Source organism: Taudactylus pleione, unplaced genomic scaffold, assembly GCF_031769625.1.
Source record: "Taudactylus pleione unplaced genomic scaffold, aTauple2 ptg000021l, whole genome shotgun sequence".
In the NCBI taxonomy this organism is placed as follows: Eukaryota; Metazoa; Chordata; class Amphibia; order Anura; family Myobatrachidae; genus Taudactylus; species Taudactylus pleione.
This window is the reverse complement of record NW_028284423.1, coordinates 15,233,171-15,252,845: the sequence shown is the minus strand read 5'-3', so window position 1 is coordinate 15,252,845 and position 19,675 is coordinate 15,233,171. Positions and strand designations below refer to the sequence as shown.

General features: G+C 42.6%; 1 protein-coding gene across 1 annotated transcript in view; it reads right to left on the bottom strand.

Annotated features, from left to right (window-relative positions):
• GALNTL6 (polypeptide N-acetylgalactosaminyltransferase like 6) overlaps positions 1–19,675 on the bottom strand; it is a 1,410,303-nt gene that overhangs the window by 343,240 nt on the left and 1,047,388 nt on the right. Inside the window, exon 6 of the mRNA XM_088448140.1 lies at positions 8,270–8,453. Coding sequence (XP_088304266.1) covers positions 8,270–8,453 — 184 coding nt within the window. The remainder of the gene's footprint in view (positions 1–8,269; positions 8,454–19,675) is intronic.

The window sequence follows — 19,675 nt, the reverse complement described above, 5'->3', positions numbered from 1 at the left end:
CCATGAACTCTGTTCGTCTGAATGTGCAAGGTCTGAGAAGCCCACTTTTAATTAGAGATGAGCTTTTGGGCTTTGCGGAAAAATTAACACACCCAAACATTGGGGTTTCAAGTCAGTCCAAGTCCTGTCTCAGGTCACTTTTGGGATTGCTTGAGTCCCTGCTTTGGTCTTCATGCAAGTCAGATCTAGGATCTAAAACCTGGATCTTGCATGTTTTTTACTGCATGTAAGACCCTCCCTTTTGAATACAGGTGCCAAAAATAGTCCAAATTGACAGGAAATGACTTAGGGCCTGATTAAGCAAGGATTGCAGTTGCTAATACGCATGCAATCAGCAAATTGTTGCATTCTGAGCATGCGTCACAGTGCGCGGACTATCCACTGCGATCGCAGAGGCTACGCAGACCTAGCATTCCCGCTAGGCTGTTTTAGCGGGGCGCCGCACCCTGTCCTATTTCTGAAGGGCAGAATGAACTCTGCCCTCCAACGCGGTGCCCCGCTGAGATAGCCTGTGGGTTCTGTCTCCACCCGTGGGTCACAGTGTCCCGCAGGTGGTCAAAACAGCGATGCAGCGTTCACCGCCGATAAATGGACGCAGGGTGCATGCGCCTGGCAACCATTCACTGTGACTGCAGTGCTTGGGGGCTGCCCAGCATGTCCGAAAGTGCCGGGCACACCCTTTGGAGTGACAAAAAGGGGACTCATCATTAAGACACACCCCCTTTTCGTTGGCAATGCCCCCTGTTTGAGCGCGCACAGAAGTGCCCTAGCTCTAGGTCCGGCGCCCTGCCTGCTGCCGGACCTAGAGTGAACACTAAGGACCTCATTCAGAGCCGCTCTGAATGAGGGTGGCAGCATCTTAAAATGATCCGGCCACCTGGCCGCTCACTAGGCTGTGGGTTACCACCCACAGCCTTAACAAGCGGCCAGGATGATGGTCGCGATCGGGGCTTGCGACGAGACCCTTGTGGTAGGGTCTCGTCTGCCAAAAGTCCCAGAGAGATTTTGGCTCTAATAGATCCGGAAGCTCTCCCACTGACATCACTTGGGAACACCTCCGTTTGTGAAACCACCCCTATGCCACGCCTACAAAATGGGGCGAGCTGTCAATCAACATCGACAGCCGCCCCTTTTGTAGTGAGCCCCGGAGCGAGAAAATTTCTCTCTCGCTCCGGGGCTTGCGCACGTGCAATGCAGCCACTGCATGTACGCAAAGCAAAACATTAACCCGCTTGTGAGCACTCAGGCGCTTGCGAGCGGGTCTGAATGAGACCCTAAGACCAATAGCAGAGTGATTGACAGGAAGTGCCATTTGTTGGGCGAATGCAGTCGTGCCAGTGCGTTTCAATGGCGTAGCAGGGGTTTGCTTAAATTTGGCCATTCGCAGCCATATCATAGATAGCGTGCGTGGCTGTTAGCAATTTCTGAGTAAGGTCTGGGCTTGTGCTTTCTTCGTGTTTTGGATCTGGATTGGTTTTGCCAAAACCACCCTTCCGTGTTTTGGGTTCTGGGTTTTGTGTTTTGGATCTGTATTTTTTTGAAAAAAAGCATAAAAACAGCTAAAATCACAGAATTTGTGGGTTTTTCTGCTCCTATGCTATTATTAACCTCAATAACCTTAATTTCCACTCATTTCCAGTCTAATCTGAACACCTCACACCTCACAATAGTGTTTTTATGTACAAAAGGTTGCATCGAGGTAGCTGGATGACTATGCTAAGAGATACGAGTGGGCGGCACAAACACGTGGTCCATCTAGGAGTGGCACTGCAGTGGCAGACAGGATGGCAGTTTGAAAAACTAGGCCCCAAACTATACATAATGCAAAGAAAAAAAAGAGGTGCAAGATGGAATTGTCCTTGGGCCCTCCCACCCACCCTTATGTTGTATAAAGAGGACATGCACACTTTAACAAACCAAACATTTCAGCGCCAGGGTCTGCCACACGACTGTGGCTGAAATGATTGGTTCGTTTGGGCCCCCACAAAACAAGCTGGCAATTAATCTGTCCCTGCACAAACTGGCTCTACGGAGGCAAGATGTCGTCCTCATCCTCCTCATCCACCGATTCCTCACCCTCTTCAGTGTTGTGTACATCCTCATCCTCACAGAGTATTAATTCGTCCCCACTGGAATCCACAACCACAGGTCCCTCTGTACGTTCTGGAGGCTGGTCTCCCTGGAAGAGTTGATAATTCATTTTATGAATATCATCTTCTCCACATTTTGTGGAAGCAACCTCCTACACCTTTCGCTGACAAGGTTCCCGGCTGCACTAAACACTCTTTCGGAGTACACACTGGAGGGGGGGCAACTCAGGTAAAATAGAGCCAGTTTGTACAGGGACCTCCAAATTGCTTCTTTTTCCTGCCAGTACAGGTACGGACTGTCTGACATGCCTACTTGGATGCTGTCACCGATGTAATCCTTTAACAGACAGACGCACGCTTGTCGCTGCTGCTTTGAGGATGCAAGTGCGGCTACAGCCCACACAATTCACAAAGACAGAAAAAAAAAAAAGAATATTTTTATTGTTTGTGTTGCACACTTTGAGGGTGTCACCACCCTTTAACAGACAGACGCACGCTTGTCGCTGCTGCTTTGAGGATGCAAGTGCGGCTACATCGCACACAAGTCACAAACACATAAAAAAAATTGTTTTTTATTTTTTGGAGCACTTTGAGAGTTACACCACCCTTTAACAGACAGACGCACGCTTGTCACTGCTGCTTTGAGGATGCAAGTGCGGCTACAGCCCACACAATTCACAAAGACAGAAAAAAAGAACAATATTTTTATTGTTTGTGTAGCACACTTTGAGGGTGTCACCACCCTTTAACAGACAGACGCACGCTTGTCGCTGCTGCTTTGAGGATGCAAGTGCGGCTACATCGCACACAAGTCACAAACACATAAAAAAAAAGAACAATATTTTTATTGTTTGTGTAGCACACTTTGAGGGTGTCACCACCCTTTAACAGACAGACGCATGCTTGTCGCTGCTGCTTTGAGGATGCAAGTGCGGCTACAGCCCACACAATTCACAAAGACAGAAAAAAAAAGAACAATATTTTTATTGTTTGTGTAGCACACTTTGAGGGTGTCACCACCCTTTAACAGACAGACGCACGCTTGTCGCTGCTGCTTTAAGGATGCAGGTGCGGCTACAGCCCACACAATTCACAAAGACAGAAAAAAAAAGAACAATATTTTTATTGTTTGTGTAGCACACTTTGAGGGTGTCACCACCCTTTAACAGACAGACGCATGCTTGTCGCTGCTGCTTTGAGGATGCAAGTGCGGCTACAGCCCACACAATTCACAAAGACAGAAAAAAAAAGAACAATATTTTTATTGTTTGTGTAGCACACTTTGAGGGTGTCACCACCCTTTAACAGACAGACGCACGCTTGTCGCTGCTGCTTTGAGGATGCAAGTGCGGCTACAGCCCACACAATTCACAAAGACAGAAAATAAAAGAACAATATTTTTATTGTTTGTGTAGCACACTTTGAGGGTGTCACCACCCTTTAACAGACAGACGCACGCTTGTCGCTGCTGCTTTGAGGATGCAAGTGCGGCTAAAGCCCACACAATTCACAAAGACAGAAAAAAAAAGAACAATATTTTTATTGTTTGTGTAGCACACTTTGAGGGTGTCACCACCCTTTAACAGACAGACGCACGCTTGTCGCCGCTGCTTTAAGGATGCAGGTGCGGCTACAGCCCACACAATTCACAAAGACAGAAAAAAAAAGAATAATATTTTTATTGTTTGTGTAGCACACTTTGAGTGTGTCACCACCCTTTAACAGACAGACGCATGCTTGTCACTGCTGCTTTAAGGATGCAGGTGCGGCTACAGCCCACACATTTCACAAAGACAGAAAAATAAAGAACAATATTTTTATTGTTTGTGTAGCACACTTTGAGGGTGTCACCACCCTTTAACAGACAGACGCACGCTTGTCGCTGCTGCTTTGAGGATGCAGGTGGAATCTAGATGGGATTTGGAACCGGGGACACACTACCTCCATCAATTGTCTAAATCCCACTGCACTAATGGCGGATACCGGACGCACATCTAACACCAACATAGCAGTCAAGGCCTCAGTTATATGTTTTGCTTCAGGATGACTGCTGTCGTACTTCATCCTCATCGCTAGGGACTGTTGGAGGGTCAATTGTTTAGTAAAAGTAGTGATGTTCCTACTTCCTCTCTGGGATGATGAACAACTCCCAGCAGCAGCAACAGCACTAGGAGGAAGTGGTTCTTGATCTTTTCCTATTTTATTTTTATCGGAGAAAGTTTGGTCCTCCATTTATGTTATATTGATATATACGTGCGGCTAAAGCGCACACAAACACAGAAAATATTTTTTTATTTTTGCTGGAGAGTAGTGCACTTTGTGGGTTACACCACCCTTTAAGAAATGAGCCAGCCGGCTCTTTACTTATGGGACACAGGCGCACGCTTGGCGCTGCTCCTTTGTTGATGCACGTGCAGCCACAGTGCACACAATTCACAAACACAGAAAATATTTTTTTTTGGTTTGGACTGGAGTGTACTTTGGGGGTTACAGCACCCTTTAGCGGTCAAGCCAGCCGGCCCTTTACTTATGACACAGGCGCACGCTTGGCACTACTTTGTTGATGCACGTGCGGCTACTGCGCACACAATTCACAAACACAGAAAATAATTTTTTTTTGGTTTGGACTGGAGTGTACTTTGGGGGTTACAGCACTCTTTAACGGTCAAGCCAGCCGGCCCTTTACTTATGACACAGGCGCACACTTGGCACTACTTTGTTGATGCACGTGCGGCTACTGCGCACACAATTCACAAACACAGAAAATAATTTTTTTTTGGTTTGGACTGGAGTGTACTTTGGGGGTTACAGCACTCTTTAACGGTCAAGCCAGCCGGCCCTTTACTTATGACACAGGCGCACACTTGGCACTACTTTGTTGATGCACGTGCGGCTACTGCGCACACAATTCACAAACACAGAAAATATTTTTTTTTTTGGTTTGGACTGGAGTGTACTTTGGGGGTTACAGCACCCTTTAACGGTCAAGCCAGCCGGCCCTTTACTTATGACACAGGCGCACGCTTGGCACTACTTTGTTGATGCACGTGCGGCTACTGCGCACACAATTCACAAACACAGAAAATATTTTTTTTTTTTGGTTTGGACTGGAGTGTACTTTGGGGGTTACAGCACCCTTTAACGGTCAAGCCAGCCAGCCCTTTACTCATGACACAGGCGCACGCTTGGCACTACTTTGTTGATGCACGTGCGGCTACTGCGCGCACAATTCACAAACACAGAAAATAATTTTTTTTTTGTTTGGACTGGAGTGTACTTTGGGGGTTACAGCACCCTATAACGGTCAAGCCAGCCGGCCCTTTACTTATGACACAGGCGCACGCTTGGCACTACTTTGTTGATGCACGTGCGGCTACTGCGCACACAATATTTTTAGCACACCCCTGATGGACAGAGCACCCCCTGGACAACACTACAGCACCCCTTTAGGACTGGGACACTGCACAGGACTTTGGAGTGGACACAGCCCCTATGGAGAACTGACTGCACAACACAGTCCAGCCAGCCCCTATGGACTTTGAAGTAGTGGACACAGCCCCTATTAACAACAGCAGCACAGCACAACACAGCCAGCCCCTATGGACTTTGAAGTAGTGGACAACAGCAGCACAGCGCAGCACAGCACAGCACAACACTACTCTGCACTACACTACACTACACTACACAGCCCAGCCAGCCCTAACTCCCACCCTCCCTCTTCACTGTCCACAGCCGAGTGAGAAAATGGCGCCGACGCAGGTACCTTATATAGGATCCAGAACCCGCGAGACTCGGAAGGCGGGATGATGACTTTTTGCCTCGATTTCAGATCCGAGTCAGGCGGGAAAAGTCGAGCCTGACTCGGATCGGCCTCAGATCGGGTGGGTTCGGGGGGGTTCGGATTTCAGAAATCCGAACCCGCTCACCCCTAGTACAGACATGTAGTGGTGGTCACAGATCCTTTATTAATAACAATAATAATAATAATAATAATAATAATAATAATAATAATAATCGACTATATGAGTAATCCTGTGGCCGTACAGAATGGCTGCGGGAAATGAGATGGAGAAACTGCACCTGCCATAGGAAAAGTACCTTGACACATGTGCAGTGAAACTCAGACACATGACGGCGTAGTGGCAAAAAATCGCTCCATTTGCAAAAACATCGGCATAGCGTACAACTCTGAATCAGGCCCTTGGTGTCATGAATAGCATAATCAATCATGCCAAACTCTTCTTTTCACACCTCCTCATCTCCCAGTAACAAGGTGTGAAGGGAGGCAAGTATGCCTTAAACATAAATAGTTACTTTTCATTAAAGTTTCAATCATTAAAGAGGAGCCTACACAACTGCAATTGCAAAAGGTATATCCATCCCAAGAATCTTTGTGCATGAGGAAAACATTACATAATTGTTCATTTAAATGTTACATTTCAAGGTACAGATGAAAAGTGATAATTTAATAAATAATGCATAGAAGTTCAACAATATTGGCATATATATAATGTATGAAAATCTTTATAAATGATTGGCATACTTTAATGCAAAAAGAGCTACCTAATAGTGAGTAATAGATTCCCTCTAGTTCTTAATACATCTAAGTAAAATAAGATGAAGCTTGCTTTATAGAGATTTACCATTTGCAGTAAAGTGCTGGGTAATTGAAATAAACAAGGTCAGATCAGAATTAATGGATTTTCTAAAAGTTCCCTAGATGTGCTTCTTATCCCAGAGCTCCAACATGGCACAATAACATAAGCCACTTCGCAAGGGATAATTCATTAACAATGTATCGTTTAGTAAGTTGCCAAGAAGACTACCTCTGATATTACGGTTATTTTCACTCTACTCTTGCTTTGATGTACTGTACTTTAATGTAAAATAAATTACCACATCTGCTAGACAGAGAACACATTTCAGCTTCTATAAACCTGATTATAAAACAAGCAACATAAATTTCAGCAAGGCGAATATGACATAAATGAAGAAAATGAAGATTGATTCAGATATTTCATATCCTACCTTACTGACGGTAATATCATGTTGTTTCACTTCTTACATTAAATCACTAGCTGTGCGTCACTCAATATTAATTAACTGGGGGTACAAGTTTTTAAAATGGATTACACATGTTTTGGCTAAATATTATGTATCAAGTTTTGAATTCCTTCGTGAGAACTCTAAAACCCAATTTGTGCAATTGTTGCTTATCTTATATGAATGCTACTTTTAAATATATATACATATCAATATAAACACACCAATATGTATTACATCATATCGATATTGTATGACAAAGAGAACTAAAGTTATTTTAAGACCAGCATGAGTCACAGGGGCTGATGCAGGGTTGAACACAAGTTGGTCATACTTACACCCTCGTTGTGTGCACAAAGGTAAATGTGGATTATCAATCCAAGTTGTACAGTATACATTTATGCAACCACACCAGCGCTACCCATACATTTGGTTTCATAGTCGTTCTCATTATCAGTGCACACTTGACCAACTCTATCCTTGGTGCAAGAGATCAAATCATAGGTGTACTTACAATGGGTGTAGGGTATGCACTGCACAAAGGTTACTGGGTCCAGAGGGGTACCACACACCCTCAACAGAGCATCTCAACTTTGTGGCTGAAGTGGCATAACTGGGCGACAATGGGCTGGTCAGTTGTAGGTTGTATGAGGCATAAAACCCAATGCACTTGGTATATCACTAAGGCAAAGGTTCCCAAACCCCACCATTACAGTCCAGGTTTTAAGGATATCAATGCTTGAACACAGGTGACTTAATTAGCACCTCAGTCAATTTGATTTAACCATCTGGGCTCAAGCGTGGCTATCCTTAAAATCTGGACTGTAATGGCGAAGTTTGGGAGCCTTTGCCTTAGTGATATCACAAGTGCATTTGTGTTCTATGCCTCATAGATGTCTCTATTTCCTATTGAATGGATAGGATGCATTGGATAAGGCGCATTGTTATAAATAATATCCCATTCTACAAAATGACCACATTTGTACTTTGAAGACACCTGTGCGCTGCAGATGGTTTCATGCAAATAGAAAATACATTAAGAGTTTTTGTACTATTAGTGTTTAATTTATATAACTTCCGGTCTATTATCTCTTTACCCATCAGACTTTATACTTTCTTTACATAGTTGTACTTACTCAAAGGGATTACTAGGATCCGTTCTCTGCAGCTCTGGAGGAATTGGGATTCGTTTATAATACATTTCCCAGTCAAACGCTCCTCTCATGGCATCTCCTGCTTGGGCTTCATATCCAAAGTGATTGTGGTCAATGACATCTATCATGGGACACACAATTGTTTTGTGGTTCAGAGCAATCTGATCTGAAAAATAAAACCACAAATACAGGAAGACACGTTTAGTCCATTCATCCATCATATTACAAAAACTTGACTGCAGCAGATCTCTGGGGGATGAAAGCATTGCCTGTTTATTTTTTTCTTTACCTACTGCAGATCCCTCACAGCTTTTTACCTTCTAAAGCAGAGCAGATCTGCTATCTAATACAGGGCTTCATACAGTTAGACAGTGATTAGAGACAATTATAGTGCTTCTTTTCAGGGTAACTACATCCTAGGGAGAGCTGCAAAGGCAGAGCCATCTATATCTCTGTCACTCAGCCCTGCAAGCTGTCCTCAATCTGTCACAAGAAGAAACAAGTGCCACTGTCTAAAATAGTCTACAAACAGCCCTTGAAGGATGCTGTGCTGTGGAATTTTCTTTGCTAGGTTTATCCTGGAATGTTCATTTCTAGTAAACATTTTAAGCATCAAAATGCACCTGCACATACCACATACTGTTAGCTTCAATCTCTCTCTCTTTTTACCTACAGTGAATCTTCAGAGTTATCTGCAATAGTTCACGTTTTCAGACACATGCAATTGGAACTGTTAACAGCATCTGAATATTAAAAAACACAATTCATGTAAATAATTTGACTCTCCAAAGGTTGTTGTACTAGAGCTCTTGCAGGCTTTGGTATCTGGGTACATTAATGATTAAATATCTTGTTCATCAAGCTACGTCAAAAACCATGAGTTGTGAATGCATAAGTTGGCAGAGCATGTTGGAAGCTGCAGTTTAATAACAGGAGGCATTGTGGTCTTAAAAACGTGCCTGCAATGCAGTCATGGATGAAAGTAAGATAGTAAGGCAATATACAAAGTATTCAGAGCTGTTATTAAAATAGGCACGTTACTAGACTCTGAGTCCAGTTTTAGTGTCATGTTGTTTATAATTATTATTTTAAGGCTGATAGTAAATAATTTGATATGTTTAAACTGTTATAGGACTCATAAACCAGTATATCTGATAAGCTAAGCAGAATTTATTATTTGTATTAGTGTTGTTTGTAATTGTATACCATATAGCAGTTCCTATTTCATCTAGAGTCAAGTAATCCCTATTTAAAGGGAGGTTAAAGTATGTACTGTCACAATTATGTTTGTAAAAATGTAACAGATAACTCTTTGTATATGTTTTGTATTTATATATTGATTTTGTATTCTAAATTCATTTAGAATTTCTTAATTGAAAATAAGATTACAGTAACCTCCAGAGAAGTGGTAGTAAATTACAGCATTTGCACTAACAGCAATCTCCATAATTGTGTGTGCAGCACATGGGTGTAACTATAGTGGATGTAAGGGTTGCCATTGCTACGGGGTAAGAGGCTTAGGGGACCCCAGACCCAGCTCATATACAGTAGTTGTGGACAAAGTTTCCCAAAATTGCCATCTAACAAATTGGGTCCGGCCCATTTCCCGGCCAAACAGAACCCCCCACAACTGCCCCCAGGGTTCACATCACAGATCCCCATAGTGGTGTCAGCTGCAGTCACTTCTGGCGATTGTTAGCAAAGGTACAACTGTGGATTGTTGCATTAGCTCCTCCCCTTTTGTGGAGATATGTCATCACAGCAGAATGTTAAGGTTTTGCATACAGTAGGTGTTTCTTGGTGTCTTGTTAAGTTTTCCTTTAAGTTTTCCTTCCAACATACTATCTTTACTCATTTGATCAGAATAAAATTCTAATTATTTTCAATTTGTCAAATAAGATTTGACCATAATTAGAGTTTTACATATTGTATTTACATAAGTATTTAAGTGGGTCTATGTGATGAAGGTAACTAATAGGGAGTTTATAGAGAAAGCTCAAACTACAATATGCTAAAGGTGAGTATAAATAATGTTGCTTGGCCATCTCAAATGGTATGCGTTAGTTATTTTATGGTTTTATTTGTTTAAATCATATTTACAAAAGTGTATTTCTGATGTCAGGTAGGCTATCTATTGTATTTATGTCTTTGTAAGTGTCAGATCAGGCAAGAAGGGGTTACTATGGGGGCACCTGTACCGGGCCCGAGGTACCAAGGGGCCCTGCGATTCCCTTGACCCCAAAACACCCAGTGGTAGCTAGTAGAAGTAGTTGGATTTTATTAGCATGGTGGCATTGGCAGGGAACAATATAATGAGAGACTGTGACATGAGAGTGACTCTGTCCATTATTTAAACTGCCCTGGCTAGCACCCTGCTGCAGGGACCTGCATAGTGCACAGTGTGTGATGACTTCATGTGCAGTGCGATGTTCACTTTGATTGAAGGAGCATTACCATGCTCACGGACTGCACCGCACTACTAGCTATCCACATGAGAGCTAGTGATCTGTGCCTGCATTATACACACCCAGACCATCTGGAGTCAGGAATTCCTGGCAGCTACAGTTCACAGCATTAGTGTGAGACTGTGACTGACCAGCACAGACCAACCCTAAGGAATGATATAGTTTTATATAATAATACATGTTGTACTTTATTTAATGTTTCTGTCAATTATTTACAAGTGTATTGTTAGCAATATGGGTGGTAAGGAAGGCTTCAGAGACATGACTATACAGTACCAGGCCCAAAACTTTCTGTTGCCAGCCCTGGTAAGCGTCACTAAACCATACTTGCCGACAAACTGGCTGCCTGTTCCAGGAGGAGGCAGCCAGCTCGGCACTGCAGTGGGGGGTAAAGGGGGCATGACCCATTTTGAGGGCAGACAGGGGGCGTGACCACATAATTGTGTCATTGCGGCCCTGCCCCCGCATCACAACGCATATATTATCAGCGTTGTGTAGCCGGGGGAGGGGCCACGATGATACGATTCAGTGCGAATCGCGTCATCAGCTCCTCCGACCCAGCCACTTTGACCAGGTAAGTGGTGATGCCGGCGGGGGGGGGAGTGGACGCAAGCAGGGGGTGCAGGCGGGCTGCGCTGACCGGGAGACTTGCCCCCTTTTCCGGGGGGTCGGGAGCGGCTCCCAACCATTTCGGGAGGGTAGGCAAGTATGCACTAAACATGCAAACAAATCTATGTTACTATATGAATAAACTATACTACAATAATCTGTAACCACATCTACTGTAGTACCTGTATTTCAGAGGAAAAACAGCATTTATGAGCTAAGCAATAACATTTATCCCAATAACCTGTTACCATATCTGCTGCTCTATATTTTCACTGGTAATTTTTTGGCACCACACAAGCAAACTGGGCTTACTGTAGCAACAGCTTGAATTCCCTACTCTAGATCTAGGATCGCCATTAGAGATGTTGTCCCTATTATGAAAAGTTGGTGTGCTTACAGGGCGTATGGGCATGGCAAGGCCAGATGGTGAGTTTTGAGATCCTATCCACAGATGCTGCACTGGTAGCCTAACTAAAGGTTCCAAAATGCCGGGGACTTGACTGTGTCTCTTTGGCATGCCAGGGCTTTGGTACTTTTTTCTCTCTGTGCACCTGCCTAGACCAGATGTACAGACTGAAGTACGAAGATACAAATTGCTCGAAAAGAGCCCCGTATGGCAAGCCATCAACACTACGACCAAGGTGCGCCATGCATCCCATCACACGCGTTTGTACATAATATGCATCTCATTCGCATCACTATTGCAACAAAAGTACAATACATGAGTACCCTGGACACCGTCGCTGGCATTGCATGCAGTTACTGTGTGCAACTCAGATACTAACCTGGGTAAAAAGGCAAAATAAAGCGGAACAATACAAGTGAGCTGCACCATGCAAAATTGTTGTTTGATCTGCAACTTTATACTACAATAATTCCTTTGCAACAAAAATACTTATCCTACAGTAAGCACATAGAATACTATAAGTGACTTTGGATGCAGCTATGATGCCAATAATATGCTAAATTCAGAAAAAAGTATGTAAATTCAATAATTTGTACCCTTGGAGGAGTGTCTAAGTCGCTCTATGCATCTTGATACTGTAGGTCAGATTTCTTTACTTCTGTACTGCCATATCTAGCACATACCAGCACTTGCACTGACTCCTGTTATTACTGTTATGTACTGTGTAGTCTCTTACAGAGCAGGAAAAATATATACTTTACTACTATACATGCCAAACTTGTATGTACAGGGAATGTGGGTATTTTGGTGAATGGAAATATTGGAGTGTCCTATGTAAAATTCCTGCCTTTGTCCCTGGATAAAGTACAGTTTAATCCAGGGTTGAACTGGCCAATAGTAGTAATGGAGAAATCCCTCTGCCTGAGGGCTCACTCCTCCTTTAGGCACCAGGTTTCAGATTATACTTACCTACTTTTTTTTCTCTTCCTGGGAGAAGCCCAGGTAAGAGAAGCAGGAGGGTGGTGACGGGGTGCGGGGCCTGATGATTGCATCATTAAGCCCCGTTCCTTAGGTAAATTACACCGATTGGCTTGATTTTTAATGAAGAATCGTGTCATTAAGCCCCGTCCGGGTTAAACGGAGACCATGATTGCCGCGGAAATGTTCCCTATTCTGCCCACTTCAGTAGGAAGTGGGCAGAAATGCAGAAGAAATGCCTACCCTTTCAGGGGTGCGGGGGGTTACCCGAAAAATTGTGAGCCTCCCACAAATTCCGGGAGGGTAAGCATGTATGTTTCAGATGGTGCATCCTAATTATATATTGTTACTCTATTACAGAGTCAGTTACCTGGTGGAGTAGGACCACTGATAAACATGGGTGCTTGGTTTGCTTCTATAAAAACTACACAAAGATTTGCCTAATGTTTAGCCAAGCGGCTATAATGGCTGTCCACACCCCCACCACACTCATGAAGCATGGACCCCTACCAATGAATTCTCCAGTCTGCTATTCATGCCCTATTTCAACACTTGTTCATTCACCTTAAAACACTACTGTAATTATTAAGTGAATAACATTTTAAATTCTCACTGAACAGAAATACAAATGTAAGTTACTTTAGCCTAAAATTTTAGAATAGCTGGACCTCCCTCTTAAACCTCCCCAAATATGTATAGAACAGGTAAGGGGAAATTATTTACAGTGATATATACACCACACAAGCACTGCCAAATACTGTACATAAAACAAATTAAGGCTACAAATGACACCATATTGGCTCACAATCCATATGCATTGAGGTAGGGCCACGCTATGCATATTTGTAAATGACCGCTATTGAAATGTGTTTGTCCTTTCATAAAAGCAACATAAATGTGAACCTGGCTACTGCATGCTACTTGTATAAAGCTATGGTCCTATAAGGCTGTATTAGTCGCCATTGCATTGTAATTGGCTAAATTCAGTCTGTTTATTGTAATTGTCCTGAAGTCAGTAAATATGCTAATGATTGCAATCGCAGCCTAACATAAGAACGCCCACATCCCCTTACACACATCCATAATTCTTAGCTAAATAGCGAAACCATCGGTACCATCGAGTACCATCGGTCCCTCATGCAGGATTACATGCAGGACCTTACTTAGAAACTCGGAGCTCAGGCTGCGTATCCTATCGCAATTTCTAAATTGTGTACGCCCATGCAACAGAGTTCAAATGCACTGACACGCCTGTGTTTCTCTGACCACCCCTCATCACCACCCCCAAATAGTACTTCCTGTTAACCACTCTGCAATGGGTCTGCGTAGTCACTGCGATTGCAATCTCTTCGCAGTGACCAATTTGCACACGTGCACTGCGATGCATACGCAACAGTACTGCGCAGTATGCAACAATCAGCCGTTTGTGTGCGGATTAGCAGTTACAATCCTTGCTGAATCAGGCCCTATGCCTGGTCTACAAAATGATCGGGCGGATCCAAGTTTTAAGAGTTCATATAAATGTAATATTCGAATGGGTTGATTCACTGAACTCCAGCATTCATTGCTCTCACTTTACAGAAAACTGTTTTATTCCTGTAACTATTTGAAACAATTGATAAATACAATAACTGTCACTCAGCATTCCATAATTTCTATAACCACCATTGTACTCCAGTCCCTGCATGTATAAAGTAACATTTATCTGAATAATATGCATTGATGTATTTTATAAAAGAACTCTTCTTGCTCATATTTTACTCTTATATCTAACAAATAGATTGTTTTGTTTGTCACTTTTTTTTTCCTTCCTGGCTTTTGTGCTATGAAAATTTCAAATGCAATTCAGCACAGTGGTCAATACTCCATAGTCTATTGTGAAGCTAGTTATTATATAGAGTTAAACTTTTAGTCTAGGGGATATTTTTTTTTAACAAAAGTTAAGTTCATTGGGAAAATAAGAGGAGAATCAGTTAGCATAATATAAAAATATGACATTCCCATTGTGTATTTTCTTGAAATGTAAGAAAATAAAAGACAGGTTCATTTTTTGAAGTGACAATTTTATGTTTTCGCTGCTGTAATTACATGTAACAAATAAATGCAATTTCCAAAGTGCTGACAAATGACGATTTCAGTATAGTACATTCAAACAATGCAGGCACCTAACTATTAAGGCTGTCATGAAGGCAATGAAGTCTTTAAAACTGACATTTCAATAACCATATTTGTAAAATAACTGTTCAAGAGTTTTGCAGACAATACTAACCAAACAGTCTCCTATAGTACACCTACAGTACTGTACTATATGTTTCCTCGCCATACATAAACAGATGGAGTAAAGCTCTAAATTTCCCAATGATTACAATGGCATAGAATAGCAATAACCTCGAACCTAGGAAATTTTTAAAAGGAAACTGCCTTCCTATGAAATCAATAGAACACTTTTCTCTCATTGCAAACAAGCCCATTTAAATACTTTAAAAAGGCAGATTTAAAGGGGCAATTATATTCTATGCAAAACTAAGTGTTTTATGTACTGAATATAATTTCCCCTTTAAATCCAGCAGTCAAACCCGCTGAAGATGTTGTAGCTTTGAAAAGTGCCCATAGTAAATTTAGCCCCATGTATTTGGCCAGTTTTCTATTTTACATTATACATTATTGCTTTCAGAATATGTTTTCCTCCTCCTCCTTCTCCTTCTCACATTAAACTTATTCACATAGGGCCTGATTCAGCAAGGATCGCTATTGCGATCGACGCTGCGACTATGCACGCAGCTCAACTGCGATAGTATGCTAATTCATTGCGATCGCTATCCTGCTGCAGCACTACGTAAGGGCGCCCACTTTACCTTACACACATCCATAATGTGGAAACAGTCGGGAAGCCGGTGGATGCAATGCCGACCGCCAGCTTCCCGACTGCTGAATCCCGGCAAGGGTTAAATGACAGGCGTCAAAATGTCAACACCTGTCATTTTACCTATGCCGGGAGACCGGTGCCCGGCATCCCGATCGAAGGGATGCCAGGCGCCGGGCACGGACAGCCGTGGGGCGGGGGAGGGTTAGGTTTAGGGCTCCCGGGGGGAGGTTAGGGTCGGGCTAGGGGAAGGGGGGGTTATGGTTTGGCACCCACGGGGGGAGATTAGAGTTAGGCACCCCCCTGGGGACTAAGGTTTAGGCGGCAGAAAAAAAGGGGGGTTAGGTTTAGGCACTTAGAGAAGGGATTAGGGTTAGGCACTTGGGGGGAGGTTAGGGTTAGGCACCCCTAAGGGAGGGTTAGGATCAGGGGGTAGAATAAATTAGTTTATACTTATGTTTAGCAAGACTGTGAAAACATCTGTACAATCGAGTAACATCTCACCTCACGCACATTTGCACTAGCTCTGACCTTACTCAGAAATTGCTAACTTCAGTGCACACTATGGGACCTCAGGCTGAGTACGGCATCACAGTGGATAATGTATGTATGCACATCCATGCAACGGCATTCAAACGCACTGGCACGCCTGGATTTCTCCAAACCCCCCCCCCCTGTCAACACTCACAAATGGTACTTCCTTTCAATCACTCTTTGATGGGTCTGCAAAGGGCACTGCGATCGCAGTCCAGAACACAATGGCTAGTTCGTGCATGCGCACTGTGATGCTTACGCATGTGCGGTAAGCAACAATCATCCGATTGAGTGCGTATTAGCAACTGTGATCCTTGCTGAATCAGGCCCATAGTTATATTGGATTCAATTATAGATATAGTACATTCTCCAATTTCTACATTATTATCTGGGCTAAAGATTGTACTTTTTTTCTGTGAACACAATTTTGATTAAATATGTCAAAGGGACACTCCTTAATATAATTGATCTATGCAATTAAAATAGTGTATTATTTATAAAAATAAGAAAATACAGCCATGAAGGTTCACAATGGTGTTTTCTTTTCACCTTTTTTACATTGGTGTAAATGTAGATGAACGCAACTTGAATAGATGTCTGTACAGTCTTCCTCAATGCTTTTACCGTGAATAAACATGTGAATGAAACAAGATACATTTCACAAACTGCCGCAGCACTAGCAAATGATAGTAACAATAGTCGTTGGTATGGTGACACTAGAAACAATGTTTTTTTATATCACCTCTTCTATATGAATTTTCACTAGCAAATAAGATACAGTGGGGAGATGTATCAAGCTTTGGGGACTTATTTATGAAGCCTTGGGTGCTAACACCAGATCATGTTTATGTCGGAAATTTAAAAGAGCAGTGCTTTTACTAGTCGCATTCTGCTAGTAATATCATTGCCCTTTTAAAATTTCAGGCATAAACACAATCGTAAGCATTGGGTTTTTGAACTCGACACTTAGGGGTCTATTTACTAAGCAATGTTAGGAGATAAAGTGGATGGTGATAAGGTACCAGCCAATCAGCTCCTAACTGCCATCTCGTAGGCTGTGTTTGAAAAATGGCAGTTAGGAGCTGATTAGCTTGTACCTTATCACCGTTCACTTTATCTCCTAACACAGCTTAGTAAATCGACCCCTTAGTAAATAAACCCGTTGGAGAGAAAGATAAACCAATCGGATTACAAGCTGTGCTGGAAAATGGCAGTTAGAAGATGACTGGTTGGTAATATCACTCTCCACTTTATCTTTCTCCAAAGCTTGATACATTATGTGAGGGTTTTATTGTATTGACTTGAAGACCCCCAGTCACTTAGGGCCCTATTTATCAAAATCCGCAATTTTATTGCGGTTATCCAGTGATGATAATGATTATTATCGCAAAGTTATCACACAAAAGTATCAACATCCTCATGCCGGGACATACGTAGCGTGCGATAAAGCCTCACCACAGACTTCTCACAGTATTTTTCGAAAACAAATATGGTGAGATGTCTCTGCACATGCGCCTTCTAGCTAGTACGACCCCCCCCCATCCCCCCTACCCTCTTGCCCCAGTGCTAGCACTTACTTGCCCGGTGATCGGTGAGTTCTTTCCTCCAGTCAGCTGATCTCCAGGCTCCTCCTGCACCAGGGCCGGACTGGCCATCTGGCATTTCTGGCAAATGCCAGAAGGGCTGATGGCATGATGGGCTGCTACGTATAGAAACCCTGGCCGAGCAGCTCTACTTCCCAGCGCACTGCTCAGCCTGGATACTGAGAGACAGGGGTGTGTGGCGGGACCAAGCCTCCACACGGAAAAACCACACCCCTTGCCACAAGTCCACGTACCGTCAGACAAGGCCATGCCCCTTTTGGTGCACTCATGCCAAGGCTGGTCTGGAGCCCCATTCTGTCCCTGTCCTGCACTATGACTCCGGTCAGCTGATGCTGTAAACTGAGATGCAGGTTTACAGCACAGCTGACCATGGTCACAGTGCAGTACAAGAGCTTACCGATCATCATTCACTGATCGATTACCTGGAAGCAGATAATTTTTTTTTTTCTAACTATTTTTTTTCCAGTGGTGAGCTTGTGGTCTATTTAGCCCACAAAGCTCATTACAGGGGCCGGCTCCTGTCTCTACTCTGCCTGTCAGAGCAGAGCAGGCGTTGGGGGACTTTGGGGAAAGCCCTGATAATGCCATCTGTATATTGCGTTATTATCACAGGGCTTTCCAGCTTATGTTTTTAGAATCTATTTTTATTAAATCTTAGGCGGTTCACATTTCCCATTACATGTATGGAAATTGCAATTTGCATACTAAAAATATGCAAATTAAAGGGCATAGAGTAATTTTTTTCACGAAAACTACTTCCAATTGCCCTTTAATTAAGTTATGTGATACTAAAATAATGTGAAAACGGTGTGAACACTTGATAAATAGGCCCCTTAGAAAGTTAGCTTTATAATATGTGTCCAGCAAATGTAACTATTTATTCTCAAAAATCCCAATTCATCTGGAAAACTAAAACAAACTGCAATTTATTATTCAATTTGCCTTAGAAGGGGAATATTTTGTTATGTGAATGTCATTAGTAGCACTTTTATATAAGACATCCTGATTTTAGATTTGGTAGTTCTTTAAGAAGATAATATTTTTTGTGCGTTTTATCCTAGACAACTAAGTGACTAAGTGACTGCTCCAGGAGCTGTACAAGGTTGTCTTAACAGCTGCTTCTTTTCATTGTTTGCCAATACAATATTTTTCCTCATATACCAACTCTTGTTTATTTCTGTTACAGCTACGGCAATGTACAGTTACCTGTATCAGGGCTCAAAATGGATTCTCCCTAGCAAATGGCTCGACATGTGGGCTATTTCCTTTCACCACTTTGTCATTTGCCAAAAATCACGGACAGTTATTTATGCTGGGATGTGAATCCTATGATGTTAGATGAATGCTGTCAATGTACATTTACAAATTCCATATGATAGTGCCTATTGTGTTATGTGTATATTATATTACCTACTGTATATACATTATACTGCAGATGCATTAGTGATGTTTTCAAAACATTGACTCCCATATTAAAGATAATGGATGTGAGAGGAAGCAGAAGGCATAACTATAGCCTAATGGGAAAGGCAGTTTGGAAAACTGAAGATCGCTTTGAAAGAGTCATATATACTGTAGTACCATTATGAACATGTCTCTAGCTCAGTTTCAGTTTAGTATTCGGAGTACTGTGTGTAGCTGCTGTCTTCCTTCTCTGTGATGCTCCAGTCCTAGGCAAAAAGTATAACACTCCACCTGTCTGGCATGGCCACCAGAATCTCACTCTTTATTGTCAATTGTTTGCAGAATGTAATAACTAAAAATTAAAATTAGGTTCAATAACGCACAGTGTGCAGCCAAGGCAGCATCTGGTATTATTTTCAGCCAGGAAAAAAACTCATTAAATGGAGACTGTTCTCACAACCAAAACTTCCTCCAACCATATTGTTTGTAGCTTGCAATGGATGACAGGCTCACAGTTTCAATTCA